The 19,666-nt window shown below is 32.5% G+C and overlaps 1 protein-coding gene across 2 annotated transcripts; it reads left to right on the forward strand.

The window, feature by feature from the left end:
• The first annotated feature begins 1,326 nt into the window (after positions 1-1,326).
• Positions 1,327-19,291, forward strand: LOC125049498 (synaptic vesicle glycoprotein 2B-like). Of its 2 annotated transcripts, none has more exons than XM_047648836.1 (12): positions 1,327-1,345; positions 2,135-2,255; positions 2,747-2,824; positions 7,034-7,195; positions 8,990-9,157; positions 10,908-11,024; positions 13,545-13,777; positions 13,921-14,093; positions 15,124-15,349; positions 15,966-16,246; positions 17,147-17,274; positions 18,058-19,291. In XM_047648836.1, exons 2-12 carry the CDS (start codon positions 2,222-2,224, stop codon positions 18,168-18,170), a joined length of 1,713 nt encoding a protein of 570 aa, XP_047504792.1. In that variant the 5' UTR covers positions 1,327-1,345; positions 2,135-2,221; the 3' UTR covers positions 18,171-19,291. The 2 variants fall into 2 exon arrangements, with proteins under 2 accessions (XP_047504792.1, XP_047504790.1); XM_047648834.1 differs by having other exon boundaries at positions 1,330-1,345; positions 2,132-2,255.
• Positions 19,292-19,666: the final 375 nt, after the last annotated feature.

Consider the following 19,666-nt stretch of genomic DNA (forward strand, 5'->3'; position numbering starts at 1 on the left):
CACGGAAAACTTCATAACTTAACATTTTTGTAATTTTTCTAAGACAAAACTATTTTAATATTAATTGTTAGTTTATATTATGTCACCTTATCCTCACATACTCGGAAATAATCATACGATTAAATGTTAATGCATAATAATATGAAAAAAGATATGTCGCAATAAAAAATTACTTTAAATATTAATTGTACAAATTGGAGCCTAATAACCACTAAGGAATGATACACTGTTGTCTTGAAGAACCCTAACTCGAATTGGTTCCGAACTACTTCAGTGGGCAGCTGGTTCAAAATCGTGGCAAAAACGGCCCTGTAATGATTTGTCGTAATAAAGATATTTTTATTCACATTAATAGGATTTTTTCGCAGATTAAAGTTAGCTTGAGATGACGAAAATGTTTTTGGCTTTTTATAATAACACTCGCCTGTTACAAAAATCATAGCAAAATCACAAATTTTAACGCAGACATTAAAAAGTAATGATTCAAGTTAAGTCAAATTATTTATTTCAATACAAATATAAAGATACATCTAGTTGCCCCTTCCAAAAGGTAGTTTCGTGTGAAGAAGAATGGGCAAGGAACTCCAGACTTACTCTTTCTATTTAGATTCTAAAGACTGAATTGATTCCAAAGCCATTAAAAGTGATAGGAAGTGTACAAAAAACCTATGAAATATAGAACGAGAACATAAAAGAGTTGGCGTATGAACTCAGACTGAAAAAGAACATCATATCAGTATCGCTGTTGACTTGGAGGTAAAATACTTTAAAACAACTCGATCACACGAGTTCCCTTTTTTCGACACTAAGTTGACGCGCTATAACTTTTGTACCACATCCCAAATAAAAATGTTGTCTATAAGTGACTGAATTCTTCAAATTGTCCAGGAAATTGAATATCTCGACCAAGTATAATATACATCATATTCAAAAGCTGTAATGTACAGACACAGAAATGTCCCTGTTGTTGTATAGAACCTCCAGTATATAAAACAAGATAATTCTACCTCAGAAATAGAATTCTCCTCAGAGCTCATAACAAAAGAGAGTTCACAAACTTCATAATAACCAGCATCGATTTAAGTATACTTTTATGCAGTTAAATTATACACCTTATCTTAATTTAGAGGGTAACAAAACATTTTCGAATTAATTGCGGGTAGATCGAGCCGATAAGCTGTCTCTATCAATCGTTACTTACGTCCAACTGTCAAATGTTAACACATTATTAGACACGTGTCGCATCTATTTCTAACAGAATTGAATCGGAACAACAAATAAGTGAGAAAATGGCGATTCTACCTTGTGATAACCGTGGAAAGTTGGAAAAATATGAAAATTACTCGTAAGTAACGCAATTACGTTGGTACATATTTGTAGAAACCTTTCAGATATTTATAGTACATGACATATTTTAAATATTTTTATACAATACAGTACAATAAAATATAGTGTGAATAGAAAACATTGCTTTTTTCACGCTACAGTCATGATGTCTTCAAGCTGGCCTAAGCGTAAATTTATTAAGATTTTTTATAGGAAGGCGCTAGCCCCCGGTAGAAGGTTAATCTGATGTTAAGTGATATCAGCGCGCGTGGAAATTCACATTTAGAATAGGCTCACGAGTCTCTTTTAAGATTTGATTCCGTTACATATAATATATATTATATGTTTAGATGTTTATGTTCTTGTTTGAGGTAACTCAAGAGAAACAATAAGAAAAAATCATATTCGGCAAAATGCTTGGAATAACAATATATGCAACAAGCGTCGTATTTATACCCATTTTGACCATTAAAATTTCCAGATCTTCTCTATGGACGTGGGAAGCGCAGAAGCGCGATCTTTGAGAATGCCCCAGAGAGAACAGCCACAAGTGATATGTTTAATTATCAGGGATCCTTTCGATAGTTTCATCAATTACTATATCCCTACGTATATACCATCCTATATGTCTCACGAAACAGGACTTACACATATATATTATTTCGCAAATCATCGGATATGACGTTCATCATTGTACTTGATTACCTATATGAATAAAGTTATTTTGAGTTTGAACGAAAGGATATCTTTTATGATCTATGTATCCACTACACTTTCTCTATGTATGATATGTGATAAACATTAGTAGCAATGCCATGGTCGGTCAGTGCCTGGACGGACGCAGAGACACACGCACGCGGAGGCTTCGTAAATGCGTTTGTGAACCAGTGGCAAAATGGTGTGTAAGGTAGCGCCGAAGACCAGTAATCGTAAGTCATATTTTATTAATAATTATACAGTTATCTTAGTTATATTATTTATTTATATTGCGTCTTGTGCAGTATAATTTTTTTTTAATAAATTATATTGATTAATTATTCATAATTATTATAATTTTTATTTATAGAGATATTGATATTTTATATAGTTAATTTTGTTTCTGAAACTTTATCTTTAGAGGAAAATTTTTGTTTTATATAAATAAGAACTGTAAAGAAAACATATATTTAAATATTCAAGCGTTTGTTCAAAGAATAGCTGTACAATTTGGTGTATTAAACAATTTTTATCACGAACCAAACAACGCGATAAAACAATTGTGAAGTTTGTAAACGCAACTGGTCATTGGCAAACTTCGATTTTATAATTACATTTATTTCGATAAAACAATGCAAGAATATTAAAATAATAAAAAATATTGATAGTCGATTTTTTGCAGAAACATTTTTATTATTTATTTGAAGATTTTTATATATTGCAGCATCTCAGAGAGTTAATGGGGACTCACAAGAAACACCGCTGGAAATTGCTGATTTTGAAACTGCGTTAGACACAGCCGGTGAGTTTGCAAAACCAATCTTAGTTATAAAATCATATTAAATATTTTTAAAACACATGAATGTAAAAAAATATGATATTTTTTACTTTAAGAATTTACAAATCTCTTTGAACTGCATGACTAAAATCTCTTTCTACTTATAAAAAACTAATTATAAGCTCACAAATCCGTAAAAATATTTTGCCGTTTGATTCGTGCATGTTATTTCGGTGATAATAAAAATTTAATAAATCCCAACAATTAATTTAATCCGGAGATAGTGCTTTCATTCTAAGAAACTGTCGCTCACTGCTCAAAAATATTTTTTCCTGGTTTTGAAACATTTTTCATTAACACTCCGGCTTTACTAGCGAAATATTATATAGCCTCATTACTCGCTTTAAATGCGGTGATACAATAAAATCAGTCCAGTAACTGTATTTATCTATTTCAAACAAGAAATAAGTAATATTAGTGGTTGCAAGACGTAATTTCTATGTACTGCAGAATATTTGTATGCAATGAATAATACAACTGTTAAAAATTGTTGAGAGTTTATATTTAACAGTGTTAATTTATAAAGCCGTTTCACCATCAATCAAAGTTTTAAAAACTCTTTTGGGCATTTTGACAGCTGATGCAATAAGATCCTTTCCATCGTCATTAAACGGTATTTAAATTATTGTTATTCTTTTCTGACATAATTGTGACAGGCTTTTCTTGTGTTCCATTTTAAAGATAACTGGTTAGGAGTCAAACAACTGTGTAAAAACTAATTGATTCGTTCACTCTAACCTGCAATGCATTATACATTATATAATTTATAAATAAACACTTTACATTGAAAGTTGCCCTATTTAAAAATATTTTAATTAACTATTCTAATAATTTCATTCGATAGATTCGACTAGTTATATATTTATTATTTATACTTCAGATATCTGTCAGCATTATTTAGCTAGAAACGCGTGTTAATCAATACTTCAAAAACTGCTGAATTTAATAAATTTTGTACTGGGCCTAACTCACAATATGTAAGAACAAAAACTCACTACAATACTTTGTATAAATAAGAAATGTAGGTCGGAACAACTACTTTTATTTATTTTCTTGACTTCCTAAATATATCATCATACTCAAATATTCTCTTGAAAATTGTTACAATTTAATTTTTTTTATAAAAAACCAAGAACATTTTTAAATTAATTAAAATATAAATAAAAGATACTTTAACGAGTAAACATGCCTCTTGCCAACTTGACGCGTTAAAATCTAAAAAGAAAGATCTAAAAAAATTAAACGTAACATTGATAGTGGATTTTTTATTTATATTAATGGCTGCATCAGCACGTGTGTCGGAAATAGTGCACGTATCCATAGATAAAACCTAGTTTCTGCTAGATGTGTACTGTCTTATCTTATATTAACTTATTGCGCAACCACACCCCTTTTTGTAAGCTATATCTGCCGCCCGCAGCTTCGCCCAGATATCGTGTAAGATATTAGCAATATATATTTACCTTCTTCAGAAATACATTAGCTAGTTGTGAAACTACAATACTACATTTTTGAGTGTATCGCGTTAAGACTCGGCCGCGGTACTTCATTATATATAAAGATTTATTTTTGAATTAGATTTAGAGGCATTCCAAAAAAAAAAATTAAGAATCCAAATGTAATAACTTGTGTTTTCTAACAGGCAAGTAGATGATCAGGCTTGACCTGACACACGCCGTCAATTTTTGCAAAGCATGCCGGTTTCCTCAGGATGTTTTCGTTCACCGTACGAGCGAATGTATTGGAGACAGAAAGAATTGGTGCATCGCCGGGGTTTGAATGGGTCAAATTAAGATTAGGAATGAGAGTCAAACTGCTACAACCAAAATTACTGGGGGCAAAAAAAACAATTAAGTTTAAATATAGAATGAAGTTTTATTTTGCTTTAATGAATATTTACAAACAATATTCACGAATAACAATGTACCTACTGCCCTTGACATTGTGACGCTACATCAAGCTTAAATATTTACATTTTATTAAAGCTGACTCTTTTAGCTTACGATAATATAATCTTTATTTTTATAACATCTAACAATGCGGTAACAAGGCGATAGTTATATCTATATTATATAATAAAATTGTACTATAGTTAGTTTCTAAGAAGCTTTCTTAATAGCCCTACTGACCTCACATTGGCAAACAAACTAAATATTTTCATGACCCTTAGCACGACCTCGGAATGCGTTTTCAGTCGTAAAATGGACAAACCTTTCCAGTAGCTAGTTTATGGCACTTCTCTTTAATACGTATCGATGATATTTATTTATGACCCTGCACCTCTTGACGTATGCCAGTCCTAAAAGGAAATTATTAGTTTGGCCTGTATTGTTGGAGTCGGATAATATTTGAATGTTAAAAGGTTTCTTAGTTCCTATATATTTGTCGATATCAAAATCGCTTTCAACGTATTGAAAGTAGGTTTTATTTTTTGTAAATTACTTTTTATTTGGTTTCAATTTAGTATCAGTGGCGTCACCATCTGGGGCCCGTGGCAAATTCTTTTGATGGGGCCCTATCTGTAAAAATCGACACGTTGTACTCAGTTTAATTTTAATAAACTTCCAGATTTTCAGCGTACTCAATTACACGTTGTATAGGTCCCACTAATGTCCATAGGCCTCCTCTCTTAGGCGAGAGGGAATGGTCTGTAGTCCCCACGCTAGATGAGACTTCACTTTCATCCATAGAACATAATATCTCTTGGTCAGGGGTCCTTTTGGTTCGGGGGCCCGTGGCATTTTGCCAGCTGTGCCACCCTATTGTTACGCCACTGTGTATGAAACATGTTAAAAAATCCAATGACATTCGTATTTTTTTAGACAAAAGACTGCTACCTATTCGTCTACGACAAAAAATTATTTAACCTTACACCGAAATTTGTTCCACACTCGCCATTGGCAGCTTTCCATAAGAGTACCAACCGGTGAAATAGAATCATATAGATTGGAATTTGTAAATATTTTTTTTCATTTCAATAAAAATGTATGTACATACGAAAATTAACTACGGGCAAAAAATACTGAGGGGATTAACATGGTGCCTGGATAGTCATACCGAAGTACTAAGGTTCCTGGGTCATCGGGGTGCGTTGATTAATTAGATAAGGATATTATTTTTACCATATATTAATCACTATCGTATAACAATAAAGTAAATTCGAAATTATTAAATTCTAGCTATGAATCGAATGCTAAATGAATGTAATGTAACAGTTGGAGAGAGGGCCTACTAAGAAAGCCTGAGTGAGCAAAATGTACAGCCTTAGCTCTTACAACTCCTTTATCCATATAAAGTACTCGTATCTATCTTCATAAGCGTAAACCCAATTGGATAGAAGAAGTCGAAGGAATTCTTTTTATAAGAGTACGATTTGAATTGATTTTTTCTATGAATAATTTTAAATTTAAATCTCACGTCGTTATCTCATTTGCTAATCTTGTTGTGAGTATTATTATTTAGATCATCGTGTCATCTCAGACAATGCTTAGTTATTTAAACACGGTGAGTGTGTCATTGTTCGATATATTATTGTTCAATAAGATATGCGGTGAAGTTTATTGCCAGCCCAATTGGCCGGTAATCGTAAAATATATTGTAAACTAGCTGCCCCCGCGAACTTTGTTTAGCCTTAATATGATTTACTTAGCCTTCTTTTTAGTACATACCTACATATGGAACATTTTGCTATACAACCCCATAGAGACTGTGCGCTTTTCCGGTAAAAAAAACAGGTTTTTAGGTTTTTCCGTGCAATTTTTTTAATTTTCTCTCCATAAAAATCCCTCGAATTGGTCCTGCCGTCTTTGAGTTATGCATTTTTTTTAAATTTATCTATAGGTAAATTAGGTGACGTACGCATTTTTGTTATATAAATATAGATTTTTAAAGAAAATCAAATTCAAAATATATTTATATACCTAAGATTAGTAAACTTATCAACGTAAAAATTATGGAATGTCTCTAAATTTACATTTATCAGTTCATGAAAACCGTTGCCTTTTCCTAAAGGATATTTTTAATTTTTAATAAGGAAGTTTTTAAGTCTATCGGCTAAAAGATAGTAATGCACAAGAGTGGCAAGGGTATGTATTATGGCTGTCATGTGGTATAATGACTTCTTCAAATATATTATTATTAGACTATAAATTATAAATGTGAAATTCATTGCAGGTTATGGCCGCTTCAGTCGCAGCGTCCTAGGGGCGTGCGCTTGCGCGTTCTTCACTACAGGCGTGCAGAACTGCGTGATGTCTTACGTACTTCCTGCTGCGCGTTGTGAGCTCCAACTGACCACGTATCAGGCTGGATTAATTAACATGGCTTTTATGAGTGGTAAGTAGATACGGTGAGTGGTAAAGAACTCGTTTCGGGTACTTTACAGTAATCGTTGACACATTAATAATCGTTGATAATGATTGATTAATTATAAAAAAAACCCGCACAATCAGCCATATAATAGGCATGCAAACGTTATTTAACTTATCATAATGTCATAATAATTTTTATAATTGTTGTCAAAACTTATGGTCTAAATATTCTCCCATAGAGGCACTTTGCATTTATAAAAATATTAATCTGCATTTAAAGGAATATTAATTTAATATAATTTTAACGCTATATTATATATGAGTCATTGAGAATTGGAATGTAGGTTGTATCTCAGAAAACCTAGAACTCAAACGCGTCGCAGTATTCTTGAATTTAAATCAATTGATTGATAGCCGATTAAAACCTTCCGCCAAATGAAGTAAACTACGTAATCGCCTGAGACGTCTGTTAGCGAAATTAAGAATAATAGATACCTTATATAACGCAAAACGTAAAAGTTACATATATTCATTTGGTTTACAATTATTTATTCGTACTCACTAAAAATGGGTGGCCATGGGCTTCGATTATTAAGTGTTTTTTTATAAAATCATCAAAAAACATCTTGCTATCCATTTAATAATAATACATTTTTAAATCGTAGTATATTGCCACCCCCCATGAATAAATGCTAATAATAATTTATTTATTGCAATAATATGATACAAAATGTTAAAGTGATACAATCGTAAATCGTTCGCATATTCTGCCACATACGATGGCGCGCAAATTTGTCTTAAGGAATTTTACATTATTAGTCAAAGTCAATTCTTATATTATCTAGTCTATTATACTATATACATTACATCATAAATTTTATATCAATTACGGTGTTTCACGCAAATAATCATTTATTGAATAGTACATTTTTTCTAAAAGTAAGTCGCTTTTTAAATACTCTAGTCTAGACGAAAGATCTTTTAATTCTTTAGGCAATTATTGTAAACTTTAATTGCCATACAAAAGGTGTAATATGAATATACATGAATGCAGCTGGGGCATGGTCACGTCAAAACTATATCTACTAAACTATATTAAATGGCTACTAATGAAAAAACTTATTCAATATTTTTACTATTATAGGACATAAACAGTTCCACTGTTTTCTATCAATTTTATTATACACATGCTAATAACTCCAATTAGGGAGTTTCTGCTTATTATTATACGGAATTACTTTAAAGGCATGTTTATTCTGGCACACAATACCCACTTGAGTGCTAATTTTACAATTATTTAGTAATTATTACGTCATATTATTAAACCTCTATTTTTTTAACACCTTATACATTTTTGATAAACATTTAAAATTTTAATTGTATGTAGAGATAGTTCATGCTAAGTTTGATTCTTGTAAGCCAAACCCAATACATTTTTAACATATCGGAGTCTAACTTATGGCTCAATCAATAGTTAGTCAGTAATAAGAATAGTTTTACTCCGAAGTTGAAGTAATTTGCGAGGAGTGACATAAGAATTTTAACAGTTTCAAGGACAAAGTGACATTACGACAGCAGCCCTGCGATTCTGTAACTCACTTTTCTGAAAAGGTGGGAGCTTGTAGTTTATTGTTTATCAGAATGCCAAATTATAAAATGACTGCTTCACGACTGATTTGAGAGCGACCGCCGATGCGAAAACCGCTGTGTGAGTTCGAAAAGTAAGTTACAGAATCGCAAGGCAGAAGAGCGAAGTACATTAAGTTTATATTCACTTGTCTCTGGATAGCCCATCCTCACCATGATGTTTTCTCCACAGGTGGCGTAGCGTCTGCATTTTTCTGGGGCATCGTAGGAGATGTTTTTGGCAGAAAAAATATACTCAGTATCACACTCCTGGTAGATTCTGCTCTATTGCTGGCCCAGAGTACTGTAACGGACTACAGACTGCTTTTAGCTGCTAGATCGATTAACGGATTTCTAATAGGTAAGTTTAGAACCCTAAAGCTTAATCTTATTATTAAATACCATTTTTAATGCAAGGTACCTTCAATAAAATAATTTCTTAGAATTCGGCCTTGAAAATCAGGAGGTCTACTATGAGTTAACACGTTCGTTGCATTACGAGATCTATCAGATCTCTTGCAGGACTTTCGTATTGTGCGTTGAACATAATCGTGTTTTTTCACTTCTTGCGGGAGGATGTAACTTGTAAAGTTCTTTAAGGATGAGCAGGACAAATATACATATTTGCTTCCTACTTAAAGCTGAATTCAAGGACATTAAAAAATAAATTAGAGATGGATTAGGTCTCTAACGCACAGTACTGTAATTGTTTTAATTCCTTGCGTTAGGAGATATGTCGGTACTCGTGAAATCGTACGCCTCGTAGACGCAAGAGATGGAGGATGGGATTTTTAGTGTTGTCTTAGAATCGAAGTCGCGGGCACGTTTTGGAAACAACACTCGCGTATATACCAGCGTGTTGATTATTTTTGATAAACAATGAGTGATTATAAAAGAAAAAAGTGTAAAAAATATATTTTATTGGTAAGGTTTCTAACAAAAAATCAACGCCGGATTATACTGCTGCATCGTCCAGTAAAATATTTGTTTTGGAAAATGTTCAAATTTGCCTCCCATTGACTAATAATGACAGTGATTCTGATTATGAAATATTTAACGATAGACCTTTTTCGATGGAGCACAAGCAGTTAAACAGCACTGACGCTTCTAAAAAAAAACTAAATGAATTGTTACCATTTGCGCGTAATGTGCAAGCAATCAATGTGCTTACCACGTTTTAATGAAAAACACTTTGCATAATTAATAAAACTTTTACAATCGATAACTGAGATATTATTTTATTCCCATCACTACTTACTACACATATTGAACTATCTTCGGTTGCGGTACGAGATACTATCGATATCTAATTTTTTTTTTGGTATTTGTAGTTTATTCAAATGTCGTAACTGCGTGCGAACCTAGCAAAATATAAAGCAATTAGCTATCTTTCACCCACAAAAACTTCAAAATATATGTCATTGTTTTTTTGGAAGATATAAATTATTTTCAAAAGTGTATTTTTAGGAGACTGATTAGGTCTCAAACGCACCCAGGGATAGGCTTGTTACGAGATCTTTTAGGTATCCATAGCACCAGCTGAAAGTTCTTTAAAAATGATGGCGCAGTGAACGTGTTAAACATACATAAAACGCCAATTTAAAATTCGTTTGTGTATGCACATATATATAGATTACTACGAAAAATCTGTCAGCCAGATTGTTCATACAAAAAATTTTCATCAGTAAACCTCCTATCCCGGTACAAAAAAAAAATTTTGCTCTCAAATATCAAACTTGTTACAAGGACAATGAAATACTTATGAAAATATGTTATAGAAAACGTGTGTAAAAAGTACGAACTTCAGAAGGCGTAGTGCTAACCAGAGCCATGCAACTTCATTACAATCAAGTAGCCAGAAATAGCTCAGCCCTTAACTCCCGAGGGGAACCTTTGTATTGAAGAAGTCGCATGGGTTCGCCATACATCCGCAAAAATACACTGTAAATACATAATTATGTAGGAATACAGAGAATAATAATAATAGAAAATAACACAGTAAGGTTTCTAAAACGACTCAGAGAAAGGTCTTCATGGAGTAGCTGAAAATGTCCACCGATTGTTCCTCACCGTTTTATTGTAACCATTATACAATTTGTAATTTTCCTTAGGTGCGCCTTCTACGCTGGTGTTCACATATCTATCTGACCTGGTTGGTGTTAAGAGACGCCAGTTTTATTTGGACATAGTTGGTATGAGCTTTGTCGCAGCTTGGCTTATATTACCAGGTAAATTTTAATTCTTATTACTTTAGTTATTGCAGAATATAAAAATACAATAATAAAAATACATAGCTAAATGTTTTGCTCGTTGAACTAATACATAGAAATGGCTGAACAGAAGTCGAATAGACCATACAAAAAAGCTCATGAAATTTAAACTGGACTTAAATTTGACAGAAAAGAACAAAAAAAAACCCTTTATTACACATAATAAAAACGGATTAACATTTAAATATAATACTTAATTTTTAAAGACAATTTGAAAAACATCTTGATTTTATAATAAAACTGCACCAGAAGAATACTTTTCGTTTCAGCCTAGGACAGGTTGAGAAGTGCCTTGAGATTGTTAGTAAATGTATAAAGATTCAAATCTATAGAGAAAATTTTGTTTTAAGGATAGTGGTAAAAGATGAAAGGACTATCTATGAAAGATAAATATAGTAATACTGACACATTAAAATTCGTCAATTCGGCAATTATCGAAAGAGCAAATTAATAGTTTTAATGACTTTAAAGAAGCGAACGTGGCCTAGGTTCAATATAATACGGTAGATTTTGATATTTGTGTAAATCTATAAATAAATAAGAGTAAAATCGACTCTTATAACAATTAATTTTAAACCTGGGCCTAATAGAACCGTCATCTTCACCGTCGGCTTCCATTTTACGATTAAATCGAATCCAAATTGAATGCATACACATATTAACAGTTAATCACGGATTAGTACTCACATAAAAACATGAGGTTAACATTGCTGTCATTCAAATAGCGATCTAGGACATTTAATTCGGCACTTGCTGACCCGTTCAACGGTAAATCAATCTTAATGTATGATTGATAAATTTAAGAATTTATTTTAATGTTATTTAAATATTTGTATGAATCGTTAAAGTTTTTATAAGCACATGAGCGTAGTGTCTAAGGTGATGTGAATTTACATTTGACGTTAGCTTACATATAAAGTAAACAAACTGAACAAAATAAGACCTAGCTGTATCTATTAGAGTCCTTTGGAACTTGCTTACTATCTAATATATAAAATTCTCGTGTCGCGGTGTTTGTGGTTAAACTCCTCCGAAACGGCTCGACCGATTCTCATGAAATTTTGTGTGCATATTGGGGATGTCTGAGAATCGGACAATATCTATTTTTCATCCCACTGAATGTTAAGGGAAGTCCACCCCTAAATATTTTTTTTTATTTTTAGATATTTTTTTCTGTTTTTATTTTTTTATGATACAGCATTAAAAAATACATACAACCCCTAACTTTCACCCCTCTACGATCAATCCCTATTTTTTTATTATAAATGATATACGTGGCAAAACGACGTTTGCCGGTCAGCAAGTATTTCTATAGATTTTCAATGCTATTTTTGCAAAAGAATTCAATTAAAAGAACGAGTTAAGCATGACGTTCAGACCCGAGCTGTAACGCAACTTCGGCTCTGTACTTCGAGAGCAAACAACGTCTATGTGGAGAGAACGTCGCTACTAATAAATGCACTACCCGGTCAGTTATTAGATAACCCAACGTTAAGCAACATAAAAAACGAGTTGAAGAATTGTTTTCATATGCATTTGTCGCGCTCCTGACAAGACCGCTGTTACTATTGTAACCGAAAATGAAAATGAAAATGAAAACCACTGTCGTGTGTATTATTATACACACGACAGTGGTTTTCAAATTATTACCTTTAACTTACCAAGATTTAGATTATATTATTCTGTAAAATAAATAAATAAAAAAATTATTAATTTTTGTATGTGCAAATAAAATAATAATTTATATTCTATACAGTATTATCTATAACTGTAACAAAAAGTTTAGGTCAAATGAATAATTAATTAGCTTAGCTTTTAAGTGAGTGGGCTCGCATCATTTGACTAACGATTACGAAGAGAAATGTCAGTATAAACAAAAAATATTAACTTTGCATTTCATTTGCGATTGAGCGTATTGACTATTGATACAATAATATCTAGGTGACCTAGACTTTCTATGATCTTGAATCCTAGTTTAAGATCTTTTAAAACTAAATGTCTTAATTTATTGTATAATAATTTATATATTTATGCATCTGTTACGATGTTTTCTGTGATATAAAATAAATCAGTGGCGCTACAACCTTTTTAGTTCTGGGCCTCTGATTTATGTAAGAAGAGGAAGGAAGAAGCTGATCAGCCTCCTGAGACATGTTAAATGCCCACATAAAAAGAAAGATCATTGGTGCACAGCCAGGGATCGAACCTACAACCTCAGAGATACTAGTCACACTCTGTAGCTACTAGGCCAATACTACTCTTGTAGATAACACTTCAGTAATAATTACTCAAATAAAGATATATTGAAGTTGAAAAAATATTTTTTTTTGTAAATTTTATCAGTCTTACCATACATCATAACTTACAAATGGCGACGCTATTTTTAACGCGTTGCGTTTAGATATTTGGTTATAGTTTTAATTATAAGCAAGTAGGTACGTTTGTTCAATTTATACACAATAATATTTAAATTCACAGCTGTAGCATGGCTAGTCATTCCTTTCAACGTTGGAGCATCAACAATCTTCCCCACTCATTCCTGGAGGCTGTATATTGCTGTTGGAAGCATACCCGGATTCATCGCAGGCCTTTGGTTGATCTTCTTGCCCGAAAGCCCTCGACTTTTGACTGATACAAATAGAGCTGATGAGGCTTTGAACATTTTGAAACATATCAACAAGAAGAATAATGGTTCTGATACTCAGTTTAAGGTACGTTGTAAGGTCGAGGCAGGAACGTAATTTTTCTAAAAGTGAGCTTCAATTGATTTTATTTGAGATATTCGTATACATATTGTTTTTGCTTAATGAATCCTCGGCCAACTAGCATTACAGGTGTCTTATTGCCTTTCCAGATAAAGAAGATAATTCAAGACAACATATTTGTGACTAAATCTCTAAGCGGAGAAGAGAGTAGAACCAAAGCATTATTTGTAAGCGTACTCAAAGATCTGAAACTGTTTGTATCCAAAGCATACGCGATGAAGTCTTCTCTTATTTTATTCATTTTCTTCGCGAATATGGCAGCGTAAGTGTTTTTATTAATTATTAATTACTTTGCCACATTACAGGTTTGTATAAATGAAACAGACTCACTTCTGAATGAATGTTCTTTTTTTGCATAAAAAAATGATCGAACATCCCACCTTACTAAGTACAATTTGTGATTGATAACAAAACTTAACAGATAAACCCCAGCTGTTAATAAATTTGATGAATGAAGTAAAGCTGTAGTAGGAAGGAGGAGTAGGTGTAGCTATGGCACCTGGTAATGAAGTTTTAAAAGGAAGGAATCCGAACAGACCCTAAAATAATTAAAGCTCGGATTACCCAAGAACAAAAATCTACTTTCATTAATTCTAAAAAAAAACCCTAAATTAGCCCGATTAGATAAGTTAGTTCGGCATTATAAGATGTTATATTCTGATAAAAAATCATGTTTTTACCTAATAAATAAAATAAAAGCGCATTTACTATGGAGAGTGTTCAGAGGAGTTGTTCGGATAAACCTGCAGCTGAGTTTCATCATCGGACGTCGAGGCACAATACGAAATTCCAAGCGTATCACCTCGATGTCCGTGGTTCCACAACTAAGCGTTTTTAAGGCAGTTTTTGCCGCGCACTATGTGAAACCAGTTGCCTTCAAGAAAAGAGCGTACCTTTCTTAAATAGCAGACAACGCGCTTGCGGACCCTCTGGCGTTGAGAGTTTCCAGGGGCGGTGGTATCACTTAACATCAGGTGAGTCTCCTGCCGTTTGCCCTCTGTTCTATGAAAAAAGGAAAGGAAGTTTATAATGTCACTATAATCTTTTGGTGAATGATTTACAAATTAATTATTACAAAAAAGTTACATATATATGTATAACTTGTATATTTTTTTGTACTTCTTATTTATACTAAGTATTTTTCCTTACTATGTATGCCTGGAAGAGATCGCTTGTTAGCGATAAGGCCGCCCGTTGCATTCCTTATAATTTCTTTCTTGTATTTATTTGTACATGAATTGTTTAATAAATTAATTTTTGTAAGTTGTTATTATTATTATTCTTTATTTAAGTGGTTTCGGCCTCAACCTTTGGATCCCAGAATTGCTTCTTCGAATGCAAGGCAAGGACTGTAAATCATCATTACCTGAACATGCCAAACTGTTCAATGCTACCAACATAGCTTGGAAAGATTTGCCTAAAATTTACGATAATTTCGCTACTGAAGTGGACAGGTACAATGGAAGTACGAAGCTTGAAGACTCTCGCGAACCATGTCACGAGGGAATAGACGAATCTGTGAGTATTATGTAATTAACCTAATATTTCTTTAGTATAGTTTGGTCACCGTCACCTTAGACCCAAAGTGTCAGGTACAGATGGTTGATCACCTACTTGCCTATTAGAAATAATAACGGAACATCATCACAACAATCAGTGTCGCTACAACCTCTTTTAGGTCTTGGCCTCAGATAACTGAATCTGACTTTTTGGGTCTAAGATATGTCGGTTTCCTCACGATGTTTTCCTTCACCGTTCGAGCAAATGTTAAATGCGCACATAAAAAGAAAATCCATTGGTGCACAGCCGGGGATCGAACCTACGACCTCAGGTATGAGAGTCGCACGCTGAAGCCACTAGGCCAACACAAAACCTCGTGTAATACAGTGTATTCCATTTGCAATCACTTTCAACGAAACGGAGATATTTTAAGGAACTCAACTACCTTCAATACTACCTTAACTTCAGCTGTTCGTGGCTAATTAACTTACAAATTTTAGCATATATTATACTATTTGACTTTTTTATAGTAGAAAATATCGAATTTGTTATTTCCACACTAACAAAGAATGAAAAAAGAACTATACGATATAAAACATTTGAATAAATCATCTCAAACTTTCTAATTTTTTAGGTTTTTACTTCTGGCTTAATTGTGGGGGCATGCTGTGTCCTTGGGAACGCAGCGTGTGCCCTAATATCCTCCCGTGGTGGGGGCCAGGGGGTCAAAAGGGCCGCTACCATTTGCACATTAGCTTGCGCACTGGCGTGTGCCTGTTTGGCAGCCTGTGTGTGCGCATGTACTGCGTCAAGTAAAATTGCAGTTGCGGCGGCTGCAGCATTGAATGCTGCATCATTAAACGGGAATGTCCTGCTTATAAGGCTGTTATTACATGCGCTACCAGCGAAACTAAGGTACATTTAGTTTATATTCTTATTTGGCAATAGATATTATATGATCGTAAAAATCAAGACCAATACGTGACTTTTGTGAATTGTAAAATACAATATTGTTTTGTTTATATTTTATTAATAGAAAGATGCTGTGTCAAGAGATTTCAAAGTAAATAAATATTTCTAACAAGGTCAGACATCTTCATGCAAAATATACTTCAGTAAGTTTTTAAAAATTAGTAGTTTTTAGTAAAACTGTTGTGGATTCACAAAAACTCTTTTGCAGTGTAAGTGAAAGTCATGGTATGAAACAGTTAACTGTTTCGTTAACTTTTAACGTCCTTCTTAACCTCATCCTGTTGAATGACCCAATTAGATAATACGTTTGATCTAATCTTTAGATCAACTGCTCAGAGAACAAGACAGTACATTCCTACGAATTAGCGCTATTCCGTCGCATATATACTTATTTGTTAAGAAATTCTTTTATGACCATAAAATAAATTATACAAAAAAAAAATTGTATTTGATTTCAAAGGCATGATAAATATGGTCTCATGGTAACTGTCTACCAATGTATTTCCGAACCAATTCAACTTAGGGTTCATTAAGAAGTTTATTAATAGCTCGCTAGCTGTTCATAAAAGGCCGGCAACGCACTTACGAGCCCTCTGGCAATGTGAGTCTCTATGGGCGAAGATATCACTTAACATCAAGTGAGCCGCCTGCCCGGTAACAGGGAGGTACCCTGTTACATAAAAAATATAGGATAAGAAAAATATATTATTATAATAGTCCTTAATTAATTAAAAATCATAATTATAGTTTTATAAATAAAACAATAACCTATTTATATTTGAGAGAGAATGTATGTATCACCTTTCTTCAATATTCGTAAAAAGTGATTTTGTTATTTTTCAGTGGTCTCGGAGTGTGCTGGGGTGCGTGGTGGGGTCGCGCTGGAGGAGTTGCCTCCAACCTTGCTGTGGGTGTGTTGCTTGACTACTCCTGCCCAGCACCGTTCGTGTCGGTCGCTGCGTTACTGGCACGTATGTATTACCAGGACTTTATATGTCATTATATCTTAATTAAGTATTTAATCCATGGTGTATCTGTAGTACGTATATGTATGAACAGTAAAACTGTTTTCCTATATTTTATTGCGCCTGTCAAAATATTTATAGCCAATTTTGCAGAAGCAATATATAAATTAGTTCAGGCGCAGTTTTATCTTCATGTATGCCTTTTAATTCCTATCTTATAAAATTAATAAATTCTGAATAAAATATTATTTATATTTATTTATTATTATATTATTCCCTTGTATTAAATGCATATGTCCTTATTTCTATTAACAGAGGACTAGATACTAAGCACTGTTATATGTGATAAAACAACTTTGAAGTGCCGTGCATGTTTTTTCATATATGTGGTAATATTTCTGTCTGTAAATTACTCAAATATGCAGAAAGCTGTTAGTGACTTCCTAATTTTTTTATAGATTAAGCCTTCTGCCTAAAAGTAATTTTCTAGTTCAGGTTACTCAATGTACAAAAGAAATAACTTCATTCCAAGGTCGTATGTTAGGTTTTTCTTTCGGTAAGAAAAACATCGTAAGTAGACGTGTATTAAATCCGCCTGGCAGGCTTCTTGGCTGTACATAATATAACAGTTATAAATTATAATAGTCCCCGGAATGTGTTGGGGTTACAACAATTTATACTTTTAGGTTGGCTATATAAATATACAGATTTTATTCGATACAATGATAGTAGTTATTCTCATACCTAGTTATGATTAATAATTATTAATAGTAAAATACATTGTTTCAGTATCCATTGGTGGCATAATGATGATTAAACTAGAAGAGACTAAGGACCAAGAAGAAAAGACGGATACAGATAAAACACTCGGCTTAGAACGATACATATCAACACATATGTAGTAATAAGTCTGATAGTCTATCGGAGACAGTATTTATAGCCATTGAATTGGGATCTAGAACCTGATTGAACCAAGTGCCTTTTGCTTATAAATCTTCATCCATGGGTTTGACAATGTATAATAGTGCCGTGTATAACTGAAGCGTTTTATACTTTGTCAAACTGGTGGCGTTGGCTCTTTTGTACAAAATAAGCCGTTTTTCATATATTCAAATTAGGTTAAAAGATAATTTAGAGTCCTCTGTATTTTTGATAAATGTTTATATTTCACCATTCGGAAACCGATTCGTAGTAAATAATAAACACATATCACACAATTTCTTCAGTACGAACGAATTGGGAAAGTGTGGAAAATGCTTTTGGAAAATGTATTCAATGTTTGCTATTGCTATAATTTTAGAAAAAAATATACATATATATATAAATATATTGACTTGAATTTAGTAAAGTATCAATCACAATTATTTAGTAGCAATATGAAATTGGTACCAAAATATTAATTTTAATTTGTATCCAGCAGCTTTTAGAAAAATTATAACTTATTTTATTATATATAATAATACCACCAATAAATACAAAAAGGGCTTTCTAAAGATGGCTGGACTTGGAATTAGATAAAATTTTATATGTAAAACAATTACGTCTATAAGGTGATGACGTGGTTGCGTGGCGTCCAAAAGGCCACATCATACTTCATCAGATGGGTTGTGGCCAAAGGTCGGGCCACTTCTGTATAAAAAAGGCCGCGTTGCAAGCAATGACTATTTGTAATAGATTTCTATATATCTCTACGATATAAAATAATATTGATTCGTTTAAAAAAATCTATTACACTTTAGATTTTAGCAGTGTTGTTTTTACTTTTTATAGATAATAGTCGGTTTTTACCAAGTCCAGGATTTAAAACTACTTAAAACATTTATTCATTTTTATTACTTTGGATTTGAGTATATTATATCTATTTTTATAAAGGTGTATTGTTAACATACAATAATGCTTTATTCAGAGCATAGATCTCTTAAATCTAATTAAAATATGTTTTAGTAATAAGTAACTGTGATAGGTGTAATATTAAAGTATGTAATACTTAGGCATTTATAATTTTAATATATGCTTTATTTCATATTTGTTTTAATTCCTATTATTTTCTATTAAGTATTTGTCACAGATAATATTTATTTGATAATTTGTTCAAATATCCAAGGGGATATAAATATGTATGTAATTATTTTCGAAAGTATTAACATTAGATTTTTTATTTTCACTGGGTTAATTTGAATTTAAATTCAGTAATATTTATAAACAAGTATCTCTACCTCTATCTTACTTTTAAAATTAAATCACAGATAGTACATTAACGTTTTTTAACTAAATATCAATATAATAGAACCAATTAACTTTATAATTAGCATACTTAAAAAATAAGATAAATGTGATTTCTTAATTTTTATATAGCATATAAAATGTGGTGGGTCTTAGCGTGTTACCTGCGTAGATG

Source organism: Pieris napi, chromosome 5, assembly GCF_905475465.1.
Source record: "Pieris napi chromosome 5, ilPieNapi1.2, whole genome shotgun sequence".
Taxonomy (NCBI): domain Eukaryota; kingdom Metazoa; phylum Arthropoda; class Insecta; order Lepidoptera; family Pieridae; genus Pieris; species Pieris napi.